Source organism: Saccoglossus kowalevskii, chromosome 6 (genome assembly GCF_978046115.1).
Source record: "Saccoglossus kowalevskii chromosome 6, keSacKowa6.1, whole genome shotgun sequence".
NCBI lineage: Eukaryota > Metazoa > Hemichordata > Enteropneusta > Harrimaniidae > Saccoglossus > Saccoglossus kowalevskii.
The window spans coordinates 22,971,481-22,991,167 of NC_140646.1; the positions used below are offsets into that span (position 1 = coordinate 22,971,481).

The 19,687-nt window shown below is 38.9% G+C and overlaps 1 protein-coding gene across 1 annotated transcript in view; it reads left to right on the forward strand.

Moving 5' to 3' along the window:
- Nucleotides 1–238: 238 nt before the first annotated feature.
- LOC102800914 (uncharacterized) overlaps nt 239–19,687 on the forward strand; it is a 29,862-nt gene continuing 10,413 nt past the window's right edge. The window contains exons 1-9 of the mRNA XM_085500631.1: nt 239–550; nt 1,245–1,390; nt 13,431–13,546; nt 13,644–13,766; nt 14,201–14,311; nt 16,109–16,252; nt 16,670–16,792; nt 16,954–17,100; nt 17,243–17,353. Of these exons, the coding sequence (XP_085356757.1) occupies nt 239–550; nt 1,245–1,390; nt 13,431–13,546; nt 13,644–13,766; nt 14,201–14,311; nt 16,109–16,252; nt 16,670–16,792; nt 16,954–17,100; nt 17,243–17,353 (1,333 nt within the window). The remainder of the gene's footprint in view (nt 551–1,244; nt 1,391–13,430; nt 13,547–13,643; nt 13,767–14,200; nt 14,312–16,108; nt 16,253–16,669; nt 16,793–16,953; nt 17,101–17,242; nt 17,354–19,687) is intronic.

Here is a 19,687-nt window from a genome sequence, read left to right on the forward strand (position 1 = left end):
GCCTGGTCGAAGGTTAGTTGAAGAAATAGTTGAATTATGTTTTTGTTTTTTTTTAGTGTAAAGCGTGTTTTTCACAATTGAGCGTAACTTTGTTGTTAACAGTCATACTGAAGTACGCCTAAAATGTGTGTAGCGTACATTTAGTCTTACAGCATGTTGCAAATGTTATGCACGCTTACACATACCTACATTGCCAATTCTATATTATCATCGCAATTGTCTCATTCCATTCATACAGATGTTGCCAAGAAGTTATACCCGTGAGCGCGAGTCCATTTTTTGGGCAACGCCTCGAACAGTGGTACACAATTCCCAAATTGCTGAAAAAGTTGAAACTCAACCAAAAGAAGACGAGAACGAGTCTTACAAAACTTTGGTACATCAATTTATGTCTGCGACGAATGCACACGGGCTACCGAAAGCGTTTGATGGCCGTGGCACCTATGTTAGTTTGTTTTGGGCTATCGTCTTCTTGGCCGCTCTCACGGGTGCAGTGGTTCAGATATCCATGCTCATGGTTCAATATTTTGAATGGGATGTAAAGATCAAAGTAAGTAACCCGGACACTTATATATATATTCTGTGCCAAGTAACTTGTTCTGTTACGCAATGAGTAGATAAACATAGTAACAAGTATACACGGTAATCGATTTTTGGCAATAGTTGTTCCCTAATCAAGTTTGTATTAGCAAAACGATAATCTAGTGAGCGTACTGTTGAACCAATGTAGGCTTTCCCACATTAACTACATAAAATGCTTTAAACAACATCCCTGGAAGTCAATGTTTCTTTATAGCAACCATACGATTAGAATCAGTCAATTCCAGGATAATCGTTTTTATCTAGTTTTACTTCAATTATATTCTGGGGCATAACATTCCTTTTTCTCGTCCATGTGTTGTCATTGACAACGTGTACTGTGTAAGTCGTCTTTATTATGCATTGCTCGGTATTGGGAAAGAAATATACATAGATTACAATACTTATCAGGGCAGGCAGAGGCGCATCCCACCACGCCACAGTCCCAATTAATTAGATTGTAATAAATATGCTTTCTATCTAATGATTCTACTCGTGTAGCCTGAAATACTGTATTACTTTCCATATTTCATCTGGAATAAATGAATAGGGCAATTTTATTGAGATCCAACCACGAGTTTATCACTCATATATTATAATAGCATGATTTCCGATAAATGACCACTGCTTGATTTCCCAACTTATGAAATCATTTATTTTAACAGATGAAGGTAGTTTCTGCTCAATATTTGCAATTTCCGGGTATCAGTATATGTAATACAAATAAACTAAAAAAATCTGCCATCGAGAAATCCGAGCATAAGGACCTGAACAGCGTTGACGACGAGATAGGGTTCCCATACTATGGTGAGTAAATACATACACTAAATAAAAGAGGTCTTATTCAATATATTTATAGGATATAAACGGATGGTTGTATTGGTTAGTGGAGAGATCTCTAGGGGTGGCAATACGTGGTGGGATATAATTACTAAGAGAGAGATAATATGCCCGAATGCAGTCTTATATCTGTTAAAAGTACTATCAACGTATACTTTCATATTGATCAGGTTGTGTATAAGAACGTCAATTAATTTCATTTCATTTCACCACCATATAACGGACATTCTGAATGTAGTTATTTGGTTGACTAAAGCAAGGTCTTAAAATGTGTGAAGAATTGGTAATTGACAAATAGCAACGTGATACAAACAAATACTTTGTAGTTTATTTCTTGTGTGACCATATTTATAATAATTTAATAAATAGCACCTTCACACACTAGATATACGACTTCATTTTACAAACCAACCATGAAAACCTGAATAATTTATAGCTATTAAGGAAATTAAATTGTTGAATGTTCATATCTATATGTATCCTTGTTGATTGCACTAAGTCATGCGCGAGCACAGAATTCAAATTAATTCATAATTAGGTAACGCACCATTGAGAATAATTGGGGCGTGTATTTAGTGCACATTAGGAGAGAATATATAGCATGAATATATGACAGTCATGCAAGGCATAACACAAATACTTGTCAGAGAAGAAGTTCAAGAAAACAGACGCAAACACATCTACGTAACTCTCAGTGCACCCTGCCAGTATTGCTTAACATTGCACCCCCCATGTTATAGTACTTATAAGATCGAACTATACCATAATTATCTACACTGTATGAATTATATTTTACTCAATCACCAGTGTAATACACATAAAAAGTGCACATTAATAATATCATGCTGTAAAAATGTCTACTCTATTTTTATTGGGAAAACGAGATTATTGTAAAACTATAATTGTTAATTATTAAATTATAATTATTAAGATTAGCATTAATCTATTCTGCTCAAATTTACTAGGTGCAGGGAAGCTCTTTCCTCCAGTCCCATCATAGATTATCGATTTAGTAGTAGTCTGTGATATTTTAAGTTGCACGGAACTACAACCACATACTCTTGTTCTTTCAAATGCATTCGAATAGAGAATGTAATATATCCGAATTAGCTGCTGATGATAGTTAATTTCACAGCACATCAACTAAAACATATACCATTAAAAAAGCTCCGTATTCAAAAACGACCTCTCAATCACCAAACACAAAGCAGATGCACACACTGTAGCTGCTCCAGTAACCAATGCAAAATACTGATGTAACCTTCACTTTATTTTATGACGAACAATATTGAGAAGATTGTAACACCGTCAAAACTCGTTGGCAGCACAAACGATACTTGGGCAGCGAAAAAGACGAAAACCAGATGCAGTGAAACGAGCGTTTCACTTCCAGTGAAAGCGAAAAATGGCGACTGCTCCAATCCTCGTACAGAGCGCGCACAACACCAAAAACTGCCGTGAGATAAACAAACGAGTGGAAGCACTAAAAGAATCAGGAACAAGTCTAAACAACAAAACTACAGTACCTATTAGTATGACCTGTAGTAAAATTCGGAAGAAGACGTCTTTCACGTATACATAGCACGCCGACAAATGAACGAGGCTAAACAAAGCGCGGGAACGCAGCAAAGTTTCAGTTGCTCGGGCAACGGCAGCCGCACTCCCACCCAAATCATCCAAGATGATTTCTAAAAAGAGGAGGTATTCGGAATAAACAAATATCGCCTTATCAATGTAAAACATGTGAACGATCAAGGTCAACTACTGCGTCTACTCAGTAGAAGAAGTAACATCATTTCAATCCTTCATGACAGGAAATGAGAAGAATCAGCTTATGAATTGGACGGTCTAAAAAAGTTCTATTGTAAATTGGCTTACCTGTTTTATCCAAGTCTGGAGTGGCCATTAGTAGCTTTACCTTTCTCACAAGACCATCACTAGAAGGATAGGTCTCTACCACTTTAGCCAATCTCCAATCTGAGCGAAAGATGTTCTCGTCCTTTAGCATAACTATATCACCAACTCTGGTATTTTCTTTGGTACCTTGCCAGGTTTTCCTTGACTGAAGATTGTACAAATATTCTTTTTCCCACCTTGTCCAGAACAGATTGGCCAGATATTGGACTCTGTGCCACCTCTTTCTCGCATATATATCTTCCCTCACAAAATCTCCAGGAGGTGGAGGGGTGACAATTCCAGATTTCATTGTGAAGATATTGTTTGGCGATAGAGGAAGGGGCACGTTAGGGTCTTCCAAATCATCCACAGTCAGTGGTCTGCTGTTGATTATGGCCATTGTCTCGTACAGGAATGTACGCAAAGCTCGAATGGCAATAAGGCATCTCAATGCATTGATGAACAAATCCGTAGACATATCATCTAAGACATCAATATGAACAGCTCTTGATGCGAGGCACGCAAGATTAACCCATACCTCTTCAGCTCCTTTCGTCCTTCTTTGATCATAAACAGCCCAAAACAGTCCAGTCCACAGTGGGTAAATGGTGGAGAGGGTTCTGTCCTGTCTTCTGGGAGGTTTGCCATTTTTTGTGACACTCTTCTTCCTCTCAGTTTTTTGCACGTAACGCAGTTTTGGGTCAGGGACGGCACTGTCAAACGACACCCAACAATCCAGTATCCATGATTGCGAATCTCGTTGATAGTCATGCTTCGACCTTGATGACCTATGCGGCCATGATAATGACTTTCAACCAACGTTGAGAAATGGTTTCTCTTTGGCAACAAAATTGGATGCTTCACTCCATATAAGAAGGCTGACCTTTTCAATCTGCCTCCCACCCGTAGCAAACCATTCTCATCGAGAAAGGGGTCCAGGTTCTTTAGAGGATCGTCTCTATGACTAGAAGTGTATCTCTTCTGGAGATTCTGTATACTGTCTTCGAATGTTTCTTGCTGTATAACTCTGATAAGGTTTGTCTCTGCTAAGTTTCTAACCTGTATTTTGGAGAATAGCTTTTCCCGTTTCTTAAGTGAACATTCAACAATGACTGCCACTGCTGTCACTGCCTTTGAATAGCTAGAAAATCTGCTCATCCTCTCTGTGAAGCTAGTGAACTTCATTTGCTGTACAATATGTACAACTGTCGGTTTAACCTCTACATCATCTGGTGGGATTTCCAAGTCAATGTCTGCAGTCTGAGGTGAAGCCTCTGTTTCCCACAAAAACTTAGGGCCTGTAAGCCAGTTGGATTTGGCGATTTCATCAGCTGTTAGACCACGTGTGGCATAATCTGCAGGGTTATCAGTGGTTGGAACATATTTCCACTGTGTCGGCTGGGAAACTTCTCTAATTCGTTGAACCCTGTTCGCAACGAAAATCTTAAGTCTCTTGGTATCATTTTTTATATATCCCAAGACTACCTTGGAATCCATCCAAAAATGATGTGACATGTCTTTATAGCCCATTTCAGTCTCGAGAACCTTAGAAACCTTTTCTGAAATTGTTGCAGCTTGTAATTCCAGTCTAGGTATAGTTACAGGCTTCAATGGGGCAACTCTGGCCTTCGCCATGAATAAGGCACAGTGTACCCTTTCATCTGTGGTCTTCAGACGCACATATGAACATTGTCCATAACCAGAAAGTGACGCGTCAGAAAAGTGGTGAAGTTGTACTGAGACTGCTTGACCCAAACCATCTGGAATGAAACATCGCAGAATTTTGATCTCACTCAGTTTCAACAGCTCAGCATTCCAGCATTCCCAATCTGGACGAAGATCATCTGGTAATGGGTCATCCCAATCTGATCTGTCCTGGCACATTCTTTGGAGTATCATCTTCCCAACTAAAACTAAGGGCGAAATAAGACCTAAGGGGTCGTAAATTGAGGCAACTGTTGCTAGAATCCCACGACGAGTCAAGGGGTGATCCTTTAATGTCAACCTAAAACAAAAGGTATCTGATTCGATGCACCACTGTATACCTAAAATCTTCTCTGGCGAAAAACTCTTCTGACTAGGTTCAAGGTCAGTCTGTGTTATAGTCGCTCTTTCGGACTCTGGAAGACTTAACATTACCTCAGAATTATTACAACTTATTTTGTGTAGCCGCAAGTTACCCTTTTCACAGATCTCAACAGAATTGTGAATGAGATCCTTCATAGCTTCTACACTTTGTTGCGACTTCAACCCATCATGAACATAGAAGTTGTTTTTCAAGAATTCTGAAGCATTCTCTCCAAGGTGCTTGTAGTCCTTGGCAAGTTGTTATAAGCCGAAGTTCGCACATGCTGGCGATGAAACAGCTCCAAACAAATGGACTTTCATTCTAAAATCAACTGGGGGTTGTGTGAAGACTTCGTCTTCACCACCACAAAAACCTGAGAAAGTCTTGGTGTTCGGGCTTCACACGAAACTGATGGAACATTTTCTCGACATCACACGTCAAGGCAATTGGGTGTTCACGGAATCTGCAGAGTACTCCAATTAAGGGGTTGATCAAGTCTGGACCTGACAAAAGGTGGTCATTCAAGCTTGAACCCTGGTAACGAGCGCTACAATCAAAGACAACTCTTACTTTATTCGGTTTTCTGGGATGGTATACTCCATGATGAGGTATATACCATGGTGTTGATGTCAGTGGCTCATCATGTGGGACAATTACTGCATCACCTTTCTTTAGTATCTCTCTCATGAAAGTGGTGTAATGATTTTGATATTCTGGTTTTCTCTGGAATTGTTTCAACAAGCCTATGGCACGATGCATGGCTGCTTGACGATTGTTTGGTAACTGTGGAGGTTTTACATTCCTAAATGGTAGCGGCATCTAATAATACCCATCTTCTCTCTGCCGAATACCATTTGATACGATTTCTATAAACTTCATGTCTTCTTGAGACATAATCTTATAATCTTCATCTCTGAAGTCTCTTTCCACGATACTCAGCAAGTCAGCAATGGTGACTTCTTTGATTGGAGTCTTATATACATACATCACGTTTGATTGCTCGTCAGGTTTAATGGGGGCATGTATGGTTCTGCTAACAACCGTGTGGGTGTGACCAAATGCATCGAATTCCTCTGAAAGTTGAGATCCACCAACAATGCTCAAACCGAGTTTAGTTTCTACACCATATGGTTGTTTGCCACTACCTAAGACGCAATTCTGAGGTGCTAAAGCGCTTGGGCAGTTGTATTCAATTAACAAACCAACTGGGCAGTCTTGCTTAGGAGTCAACAGATCTGCAATCCTACGTAGGTGAGACCATTCACGAGCAGTTTCAGGTGTAGCAGTGTGGGACCTGTCCAGTGGGATTTGATCTCTGGAATATGTTGTTGGGAGAGGAATCCTTGACGTAGAGTTAAATCCTCTCACCACAAGATTTTCATATTTATGACTTTCTACAAGGTCTCCCTTTGAAGTCATCGTTGACAAACGTAGCTTTGCTGGGCTAGAGTGTCCTTGTAGATCCTCCCCGATCTGGTCCAATATAAATGTGACATCTGACATAGTGTCGAGCAGAGCATAGACCAGCATCTCACTGCCTGGGTTTTCCTTGCACAATACCCATACTGGCACTACCATGGAGGAAACTGATTCTTTGTTACCGCTTAACACTTTGTGACAGGTAGTTTCCCTTTGTTCAATCTCATGGGTTTCAGATGTCTTGTTACCTGATTTTGAGTATTTGTCTCTGTCATGCAAACTAGTAGGGTGTTTCTTATGGCAAACCTTGCACTCACACCTTTTGGTGCACTGTCTCGACATGTGGCCTTCTCCAAAACATCCAAAACAGAGGCCTTTCTTCATTATAAAGTCACTTCTTTCGTCCATGGTTCTCTGGGAAAAGTTTCGACAATCTTGAACAGTGATTTCCCTTATCACAGAATATGCATTCATTTGATTTATCAACCGTCTGAACCCTAGTTGCTAACGACCCTTTTGAGGGTTGCGAACGAGAGTAATTATTTGAATTCCTGTAAGTATGATTACCATCTGGTTCCATTGCATTAAATTGCTTTGGTTCAAAAACTACGACAGGATCATTTAATATTTCTGACTCCTCCATAACAAAGGTAGCGAAGTCTCGAAACATCGGGTAACATCCACGCTCTCTTTTGTTTCTAGCATCAAGACGATTCCACCTATGACCTAACCATTCTGGTACTAATCTCCTGTTCTCTCTCATGTCATCAAGTATATGGAGTTCTCGGATTTCAGTAGCAGCCACAACACACTGTTGTAGAAAGTCTGCATATCTTCGTAAACCTGTGTTGTCCCTGGTTTGAATCAAGTTTTGATCTGAAGGCTTTCGCAATGACGAAGGGATTGCCAAATCTCTTTTCAAGAACACATTTTGCTTTCTCAAAGGCATTTTGGCTCCGTAGAAGAAAGAATCCACTCACTGCTTCCCTTGCCTCCTAAATAACGTTTCAAGTAATGAATTTTTTCACCCTGTGGAATGCCTCTACTTCCAATTAAGGTGGTAAATGACGATATCCAATCTGGGTATTGAAGTGGGTCTCCAGTAAAGACTTGTGGTTCAGGAGTAGGTAGACGGCTCATAGCAATTGTCCGGGAAAACATTTCTGCTGTCAACTCTGAAGATGGCAGGTAAGCTCGATTGTCTGTGTTCATGTTCTTGGTGTATGGCGTTGGAGGAGCACATTTCTCAGGAGGTACGTTTTCCTTCTTTACAGTTGGACTTGTGAACAAGTGCTCAAGATCAGGCACTTTTTTCGACAGTTGAGATGTGCTACGAATCGAATCAGAGTCATCTTCTTCATCGCTATACACTTTCAGTCTTGCTTCTTCTGCCTTCAACTCGGCAGCTAGTTTCTGTTCTTCTAATTCCTGTCTCAAATTAGACATTTTCCTTTCAGTTTGTAAACTCTTTCGTTTTTCTTCCAAACTTCTTTGGTTTTCTTCAAACTCAATTTGTTCTATCATTTCTTGTTTTTTGTTAAGGAATATTTGGGCTTCCAACTTAGTTTTCAAGGCAGCTGCCTCTGCTGTGGCTTCTCGACGTCGGTACGAACTGCTTGAAGCTTTGGAATATCTGGAGACTGAAGATGCTTTTGATCTCTCATGCTTGATATGCAACCTTGACATGAGGTCTTTGTTGTTGTTAAATACTATTTGAGCTTTATCAAGTTGATTGATGGCCTGTCTGGAGCTTTCAGAAATCTTGTCGAGAGCTTTTCCCAACACTGTACTCTCTTCGCCGGGCAGGACACAAAGATGCTAGCAATTCAACCACATCCTGCAATACTTTTAAGCAGTTTTCAATATCCAATTTGACTGCTGTCAATTTCTCTTCGCCTATAGTTGGCTCAGTTATAAGTTTCTGTGTATTATCTATAATGGTTATTAGATCAAAATGATTTTCCCAGAATTTACCTGTTAGTACTTCACTTCTATACTGTATTGCTTTTTCTGTAAGTTTCCGTGTTCTTTCTGACCTCCGTAGTTGACTTGTTTCTTCCTCAGTTTGCCTTTCAACGGGAATTCCACTCAATCCCATCTGTGCCTCTGGTGGCACTTCATTGTCATGTGGACTAATGTCTGTTGGTGTGATGGCCTCATCAGCCATATCTGAAAAGAGACTATTAAACTATATGGTTAAATTGAATCAAAATTGACTAAACACTAATTCACAATCGATTTCAAAAGGCAGATATGCTCACTATTTGGCTGGGAGTGCGGTAAACAAACAATCGCGACTACAGCGGGAAAGCACAGAGCGCAAGAGCAAGCCAAGTACAGATGTCGAGCTTGCTAATAGCACAGATCCTAAATACGACACTAAAATTACACCAAGTTCAACAAATATTTGAATTATAAATGCAGAGTATCCTCAGTATGCAGATTGAGTCTTATTCTATATCACAATTCTCATTGGCGGCGACACCTGACAGCTATACTGAATTTAAGCAAGTAACTCAATGTCTAACACAGTTTAACACAGTTCAAGTTCGATAATTAAATCAATGACATTCACTGTCAGCTTGTGTACACAAATGTCAAATGTTATATACGACATGTATGTTTCATACAATGTTCAAATGTACTGGACCTTGCAATCTTGCGTCTATAAGTAACAGTCTTCTGTTGTCAACAGTACTCTGTAGAATAGCTGTATCCTACATCTGCTGCATACAGTGCTTACGAGTGTCCACTGATTGTCTTGATAGTAGCGAAGTCTATCCGAGTGACATCTGGACGTTCAGCTTAGTATACGATACGATGCAGTGGATAGTGTAGGCAATTCCTTTCTTTGACCTCACAGCAATGACTATAGTTTCGACCAGAAATTGTTGACTGTCGAGTTTTGACTGTAGCTGCCCCAGTAACCAACGCAAAATACTGATGTAACCTTCACTTTATTTTATGACGAACAATATTGAGAAGATTGTAACACCGTCAAAACTCGTTGGCAGCACAAACGATACTTGGGCAGCGAAAAAGACGAAAACTAGATGCAGTGAAACGAGCGTTTCACTTCCAGTGAAAGCGAAAAATGGCGACTGCCCCAATCCTCGTACAGAGCGCGCACAACACCAAAAACTGCTGTGAGATAAATAAACGAGTGGAAGCACTAAAAGAATCAGGAACAAGTCTAAACAACAAAACTACAGTACCTATTAGTATGACCTGTAGTAAAATTCGGAAGAAGACGTCTTTCACGTGTACATAGCACGCCGATAAATGAACGAGGCTAAACAAAGCGCGGGAACGCAGCAAAGTTTCAGTTGCTCGGGCAACGGCAGCCACACACACCACTTTATCATCTACGTAAAAATAAGTTTATATGGATTAGAACATTTATACCACTTTTGGTCACGTGCATCATTGTTCTCGCCAACGATTTATTCTTGCAAACAGGGTGAATTTATATGCAAATTGTAAAAAGCAACGCATTCGCAAATATGCAAAGTGTAAACGGTCACACTTTTATTCATATGCAAAGTGTAAATGCTACACTTTGTGTCAAAAGTGTAGCGTTTAAAATTAACATATCAATAGAAGTGTAACCGTTTACAATTTGCATTACAAATTAAACAAAGTATATGCATTTAATCACACAAATCACGAGGAGGGTGCAAATCGCACTAATTTAATTATACTTTCTATGGAAAAAAAGTACTACAAAACTACAATTCAATATTGACACATTTGTTTCCGTCCTGGATCTTAATTTTAATTTGTTTAGACTAACAATCATTTGAACAACATATTTCTCTGAATTCTGCATGTGATGTTGCAGTCACTGGTTCAGGCGGTGGCTGTTCATATCTTTCAACCTTAGGCTTGGGTACGGAATCGAAATCGTCAATTACGATAGCTGAAGTACTTGCTCTCGGTAGTGGAGGTTAGAGAGCATCAGATACGATTTTCTGAAGTGAGTTACTTGTTCGTTTATAAATTCTCAACCATCATTCGATCTGTGACCAGTGCGTTCTTTGATTAGTTGCTCATCAAAGCCTTTTTCATATGTCAACGAAGTCGTCGCAGTAACCTAAAAGTATGAAAAGAATGATTTGAGAAGTAAATATACCGACATTTATTTGCATCGAGTTTGAAATACGTTTTCACAATGTACAATATTTCCAGCCAGATCACACATTCTTTTTGGATATTGTCGTAAAGTATTTACTCCAATCTTCTGTTTAGAAAATTTGAGCCCTCCGCTGGACGTCAGTGGACGTCGGTAGAAGGGACCTTTTGGTGAAATACATTGCAAATAACGTTTCAATAACTGAACAACACAATCGCCGTATTGGCGCACATTTTTATACGGGATTTTCCGTACAGTCCTCCTTGATTATTTTTACACGGTCTACCATTAAATTCAATATAGTCAGCTTGATTGTCTGATCCTTGTACGAACTGTTCGGCTGTAAGGTTACTATGTTCGTCGACTGCTCGGAGAGCGAATACTTTACACACATAAAAGTAGACCACATAACTCAAATTTGTAGCAGACTCAATGGAAATAACCTAATCCCACAATTTGTTTTCATCATCATCTGTGTATGGGTCAGCTTGACGTGTACTAACACCTATTCCCCGTCTGTCTATACTCTTCATTACACCGTCCAGGGTGTGATGGAATTCCATAAATTTCCGAGCATGTGTATCCATAAAGCACAAGTCAACTCTTTTGCATTTGTCACGTAAATATCTCTGAATTGCGCTACAAAGTACACGCATGCTATTAGATGGATATCCTGTTCCGTCTTGTCGACGAGCCTCGACAACAAAACGACACAAACAAAATGAAAGTTCACGTACACCAAGTTCGCTGCATAATCTGGGAACAAATGTGAACACGTCACTGCTGCTTACCCCTTGCTTCTCGACTCGTTCATTTCTAGCTCGGCCCCATTCATCCCACACAGACACTCCCCAGTTATTACATCTACGTGTGTTTTTTGGCACTCGCGAATTCTGAATGGCAGCTATCTATTCATTGTCTACAGGTAAACCGAAACGTTGACGTTCTTGTTGTTTTGTTAACTTAAAATCTTCTTTTTCATCGTATTGAGAGCAAAATTTCTCAATGTCATCGTTGTACTCCGCATCGGAGATGTCACTGTATTCGACCATCACTGAGCGCTGCCTGCATTCGAAATGACAAGACCATGCTTTGACACGTGAAGTTTATTTGAAAAGACCATTCAGCAAATAAGGCTTATTGGTCATATCACTTAACATCCAATCGTTTTCGATGAACGAAGATGAGCTTTACTAATTTGAATCTCAAAGAGCATTCTCATGCAAATTTGAAGTGGCACAATCTCACGCACAACCGAAACAGTCACTAAAAATCTCTTGCAATTTAATCGTTTTATGCATGGAGATGCGTGGTATAAGCCGTTAATCGCAACTCGCCTTCGGCGTCGTGCATTTACAAGATGCTTACAAAAACTTTGGCCTTTATAGTTATAAACGCACTCCAACTCGTGCGATTAACTAAACTAAATACTATATGGCCTACAGTTACTATTGTCCGCAACTGAGAGTGTTTTACCTCGAACACGCTGTCTACCATACCCACATATGTAACATGTATCATTTACCATTTAAAGTCATATAAATAAGGTTAGCGGTTTTCTTATGTAAGTGACTTGGGTTTGTTTGTTAGGCTTTCGCCTTTTTCTACAAAAGTGCTTTTCTAGAATACCTCTATTTCTTATATGCATTCATTCATTTGTATTGTAAACCTGAATAGCTGCCATGTTTTTAGGGATACACGTTGTGACATTTAATAACCATTAGTATATGGTTAAAAGTTTATGTGGTCGTTCATGTCATTCACATTCACAATTATTAACGTTATTTGCTACTCAATCGCCTTTAATCATCCCCTATTTAGGGAATGTCTTCAAACAGTTAACTTAACATAAGATTTAACATGACACTGAACAAATGAATTCACCCCTTTAAAAATAGCATATAGTATTTCTGACAAAGAGAGGATGATTACTGAAATATCTCGGGCGTTGGAATAATCAATTGAGTTTTTCAGTTGTCTGACATTACATGACATCTCATTATTAGCTTATTCAAATTAGCGGTAAAACACTTGCTGAGTGTGTACGACCCGTCAAATCTCAACTCGTTCAGTTGTAGATATAATGAAATGTGACGAGTTTTGATGTGCGTTAGAATCTTCGACTGCATCTAATTGATCGTGACACTGGTATCTAAGTACTAATGTTTGTATTAATCAATATGACAGAAGTCTGAATAAATGAGAAATTTTGATGTCTTTGATTATTCAACTGTAGTGAATAGCCAAAACTAAGTTCACATAGGCACTCTTGTAACAACTTGCAACAACCTTGTCTCAATCGATTCAATATTCAAAGCTTCCCACATGGTCCAATGTGACCACCTCTGTTTGCCATATATGATACCAAGATAATTCATTTGGGCAAGGTGTAGCAACGTGGTCACATGTAAAGCCATGGTGCAACTCTGGCAGTGTTTGGCGAGGTTATAATGTAGGTTCTTACTTTCATACTCTCACCATGCATACAGATGACAGAGGCTGTATGCCCAATGACTTCGCATGTAACAACACAGGATGCATTAAGAGCTATCTTCAGTGTGATGGATATGATAATTGTCGGGACAGAAGCGACGAGATCGGATGTAGATATGGTTAGTATGATGCAATGGTACATTGATTTGTTACTGACGTGATACGAAATGAGACAATAGGGTGACACTTTTAAAAGTAATAATTTTATATTTACAGGTAGTTGTGGCAGTGCACAATTTAGATGTTCCTCTGGCAGTAATATGGGAGTTTGTATTGAGCTTACATTTCAGTGTGATCGGAATTTGGATTGCTACGATGGTGAAGATGAAAACGATTGTGGTAGGATAAGTGACATTATATACTTGCTTCTGATGATTTAGATTTTCAAAAAAACATGGGGTCACTGTATACATTTGTGTGACAAATTGTGTCAAGTGACAAAAATATGCACTTACGCCAAACACGCATGGACTGCATGCGCGCGGAATGTATAACAATATAAATATGTAGGTCTGTGTGATCTATATATACTTATATGTACATACAACTATGAGAATAATTGGAGACACAGACAACATTATCGATGCACATAAGCCGAGATGTTAATATATTATGTATGTAACAAGTGACTATATACAAATTGTCATTCTTTGTTTCCCATGGTGCCTACGGGAATGTACCATATCACTCAAACATTGCACATGGAACAACAAAGCTTGGATTGTCCACAAGGCAACGTGAACGTAACACTAATGTTTGATGTTTATTTACAGCATGCAAGGAGAAAAAGGAGTTCAGCTGTTTTGATAATGGGCGCTGTATACCCGTTAATCATCTCTGTGATGGCGACAATGATTGTAACGATGGCAGTGATGAAAACGAATGTGAGTGTGTAATAATATCACAGTAATACTACATATGTGATGCATAATTTATATGTACTACCTTGAAATATTAACACAGGATAATAATGCATACACAAAATAATCATGTAAATCACGTATTTCCTAAATTTTGTTCTGAATATGCAATCTCCTAACTGCCTAGTGCATGCAATACATGATTTGTGCTGTGCTACTAAATCAGTAATATGCCGTTTCAACCTCAACAAGTGACTGGAGTTCATATTAACTTGTATGAATGTTGGAATACGTACTTTCCTATTTGATAAGTGAGGATATAATTCCACCAAACAGGGTCGTACGTCGAGGACGACAACAAGCACAATATTCAGCGGGTACTCAAAGTAAACATATTTCACTAACCTGATTTTTTTTCTTGCCCTTTTAGTGGACGTGTTTTTTCTTCTTCTTTCCCAAATGAATTTGATATTGCTTTTGATTAAGAATGAAGGAATTTGGCATGAAAGATGGAACCATCCAACTAAAACCATTGTTTTTTAATGATTTAATGTGGGAACGAGGGAATATTTAATATTCACAGGTTAAATGGAACTTTAAATCAGTATTTCTCAATTTTATTTTTGCAAAAGCTTTTATGTAGTTTGTAGTATTTTAAGGAAACACTCTTGTGGAAATTTGAGGGATTTTGTTTATAATGGCGTTATGAAATTGTTGCACAGTACAATTTATGCAAAGTTAATGAGCACCGCATGAATCTCCCTAGAATAAGCAATAAACTTTGTACTTTTTTGCCAGGCAAAGGAGGAAATATTTGTGAATTGTACACTCTATTGGAAATTATGTTAGGACTCACAGTTTCAACAACAATATTTCTTCAGAATGTTACCTATTTTTGCCTACTGAATTAAATTATTTGAATTTTCGAAAACAAATCTACGGCTTTGAGGTGGACAAAGTTATTCCATCATTAAATTTTGCAATGTTACACATGCAAGGAAAATTGAAAAAAATATATGTATATCATATAAAACAGAATGAAAAATATTGTCATACACATGTATTGAAAAATAGGAAATGAAATCTAAATCAAGTGAAACAGAAAATTAAAATGATAATTGAAAGCAAAATTTCCTCTCTCACACTTCCGAATATTAAAATTAGCAATTGTTCAAGCGGGGGAGTCGTCACCTACGCATGCGTCAGGTGGTCATAGCGTGTCATTGTTTACAAACAAGCGTCTGCCCATGAGCCTTTGCGTTCTTAGCGTGTGTTGTTATCATCGCTTGGGCGCAGGTGACGACCACAGTCAGCTGGCGCACACGTGATAATAAAATAAATACGATATTTACTATATGGGGGCCGCCATCTTGAATGAGGCATAAAACTAAATAAGAGACAAGTTGTGTAGCTGGTACAGTTTACAGGAAATAAAATGAAAGTTCCAATTACAGTAAAAAATAGTTTTTACACTTTACCAATAAAGCAAATTCCTAATTACATTTTTATAATATATTTGATAATTTGTGTTTAAGAATCAAAATTGAAAATTGCATACGAATTACAAAGTTTAATGTAGAAAATGCTTTATAGCCTACGTTAGTTTTTTTAACGTAAACAACGTTATAATCTGTGATATAAAATTTGCATATCTTTTGAAATAATAATCATATTGAAGAAATAAATACAATATTCGATGTTATGAATAAGAAACAAAGCACATTTTCAAAATAAATGTATTTTTGTAATCTGTTAGTTTACTGTTAATGTCAGGAATAAGAAAGAGTTATTGTTACTGGGCAATGTGTTTTGTTACTATAGGCTCCAACGACGGGACTTATTGCGCATCAGACTATTTTAAATGCGATAACGATAGGACTTGTATACCACCGAGCTGGAAGTGTGACGGAGGTGCGGACTGTAGTGATGAGACGGATGAAAGCTCATGCCCGACCCAAAATCCAGGTAATTTGAGTATTCATAATGAATACTGCAAGGTTGCAGGAGTGTGTGTCGTTGATGATCATAGACGGAAATATTTGTCATTGGGTAAACTATTGCTCAAAATGATAATGTGACATATTTACCAATTTACATTAATTCTCACTGAAATTGTTAGACTCTTGCCTTTAAGTGGAGGTGAATTCCTTCGTTGTGTGAATCAAAATTTGAACTTGATTGATTAGATATTTCCATTGACCAAAGTTAAAGTCCATGTTCGCACCACTTCTTTGGGGAGAATCTGTTTATTGGCTGAACTTAGAATTTAAATTGATATGTTTAATTCTCATCAATGTTCTACAGTGTAATATAGTTGTTATCTCTACACCTCTAAAGCGCTAACATGTATACTTTCTGGTATTTCTCTTTTTGTTTCACAAGGCACTATTCAACAGTGTTCAAACTCTGAATATCAATGTGAACCTGGACATTGTGTTCCAATGAGTTATGTGTGTGATCACTACGCTGACTGTGCTTCAGGATCAGATGAAGAGGATTGTGGTGGTAATCGTATTCTAAAAATATTTGATTTTCCTAAAGAGTGCAACGTCTTACCAAATTATATTTTTTAATTATTTCTTTGTGTGGTATGCTTTGTTGCGTGTTTAGTTTCACTGGATTGAATACCTGAATTATAGTAATCAGAGATGATGCTCTATTTGCAGGATGTGCTGATGACCAGTTCTTATGTGATGAAGCCTACTGCATTTACAAAGGATGGTTGTGTGATGGAGAACAGGACTGTATGGATGGAACAGATGAGCTTGAGATAAACTGTATTACGAGTTCTGGGACCGAGGCAACCACAACAAGTATGCAGTGTTAATACACTTTAAAGTTTTGTAGATTCTCTTTTGAGCATAGCTTATATTATGAGTATAATAAATACAATTCATCGCTCACGTGTATATCATATACATGCTTGTTAATATGTACATGTTCTTGTTTACTCAGACCCTTGTACAGATTGGGAGTTTCACTGCGGTGACGAAGAATGCATCTATGCTGGTTGGGAGTGTGATAGTGAATCGGATTGTTCTGGGGGCCAAGATGAGATCAATTGCCGTATGTACATTGTGTATAAATTCTATGTGTACTTCGCGATCCAAATAATATTGTAGTTTTCTGCAAAATGAATCAACATGTGTATTAACTCGTGCATTAAATTTGAATAAGCATTTGTGTTCTAATTTGTTATAGGTGGAAAAAAATTGTCTAATTGTTAATTCTTCTTCAATAATTAATAAATAGACCATCAGCTATACTCATGAGACTGTAGAACTATTTGGTCATAAAAGTTTGGGTCCTTATTCTTATCGTTCTTAGTTTCGAAATTGTAATTGGTCTCGTGATTCGGTGGCCATATTGGTTTATAGCAAAACCAGAAGTGTTTAATTCATCTTACTTTCAGGGGTCTCAACGATGATTTTGTTATTGTAGCGTTATGTGCATGATTTATACTCTATTTTACTAATGAATAATCTCGTCACGTGACTTTTCACGCTTTAATTAGTGATTTAAAATTATATTTCTTCTTAAGAACCGTCAAACACATTGCTCTGATACTTGTTTACACATCAATTTTATACAGAGTACATTAAAGTTTGTAATTGTTTTGACAACCATGCTGGTATTTAAGAAAAACCGGTAGTGCGCCATGTTTCATACTTCTGGGGGGTCTCAGTGATGTGATGTTGTTTTTATATAGCAGCATTTATATAAATTCTATCAAAAACTAGAAGGGTTGTACAAACCCGTTTCTTTACATAATCATACCAGAAACTCCGTGGAAATAATAAATTTTATTTATTACTCCGTGGCACGCTCACCGGAGGTTGGGAAGCTCCGACGGCTGAAATGCAAATTTAGTAGTTAATGAAGACATTCAGGCGTTCTCCAGAACCCATCCCGAATCACCTGTTTGGGGGAAGCACCAGACACCAAGGCCAAAGAGCTGGCTAACCCGCGCACTTTCTGTGCCCTCACCTAAAGTGTACGCTTCAACAACCGTATTGACAATCCACTGTGAAATGGTGATATTCGAGGCAGAGTGGTTTTGCTTGCCCGACCCATAATTAACAAACAAACATGTGCTTCTCGCTGCCCCAAGACACGTTGTGGTGTGATCGAAGTACCAACTCAGAGCTTGGACAGGACAAAAAAACGGCGGTCTTCCGGGCTCAGTAAGCGTGGGATGACGATTGGTTCAGGATCACGCCCTGAGATCAGATTTTTGGCAAAAAAGTCCATTCGAATCTTCAAAACAACTTGTGAGTTCATAAAGGAGGCACATTCGTCCACGAAGGACAGTGCTCCGATCTCTGAGTGCCGCCTACCTGACACCAGAGCCAAGAGAACAACGGTTTTCATAGTGACATATTTCATGTCTGCCTCTCTCATAGGCTCAAGGGGGTGTTGTAGCGCTGGCAAGTCCCAGTCTGGAGGACTTGTTAGCCCTTTGGCGTGCGGCCTCTTCGAGCGAAAAGACTTTCAGTCCAGCAGATTCTGATAAGACTGGGAAAAAAAACTGAAAAAGACTGATATCCAAGAATCGTTGATATAGATTTTCCCTGATCAAATAAATACAAGAAAAATTGGCTACCTCGCTAATAGAGAACATGAGATGACCAATCTCTCTTTCATTACACCAATCAATATGGAGTCTCCATCTGTACTCATACAAACGTCTGGTGCCGCCTGACTATGCCGAAGTGAAGAACTTAAACTCTGCAGAAAAGCCTTGTGCTTGTGCGAGTTTATCCAGAACTTAAACTTAAAATGGCGAGCTAATGCTCCAAAGCCAAGGAAACCCATTCTATGAAGTTGATGGGCCTAAGTTCTGCCCTCAGCGCCCAGTTGCACTTGCAGGCTCTGGTGCCAGTCAAATGACCATGCAATGGGGCTTTCAGGATCGGATGGGGAACCTGTGGAGGAGGCTGTGGCACTGATCGTGTAATCCTATTGACGGTTTGCATAGCCCCAATGGGGTATTGGCTCTCCCAATGGAAGGCATGGGACAGAACAGATACAAAACAAGGGTCAGCCTACTTGTCCTTGTCTCTCGAAGGGTACCAATAACCACCCTCCATTGCCACCTGAGCCCCTCCACTGCCTGGGTCACATAAAGTGCCCAGGGGAGTTGGCCAGAAGGCGTAGTCTCCATGCCAGCAGTGGAAGTAGAGAGCGCTGATGAAAAGAGATTTAAATCAGGGGAGGTGGGATCACCACAAAAACAAAACAAAAGTCTTGTGCCAAGCACTGCCTGGTTCATAAGCTGCGTCCTTAACTGCATATTGTTAAGAGGCAGCTGGGCTCTGGTTGGCTGGGTAGCCTGTGCTTGTCCCAACAATGAAGGTGTGAAAGACAACAAAACACTCCCGCCTTGCTGAGGGTGTCGTA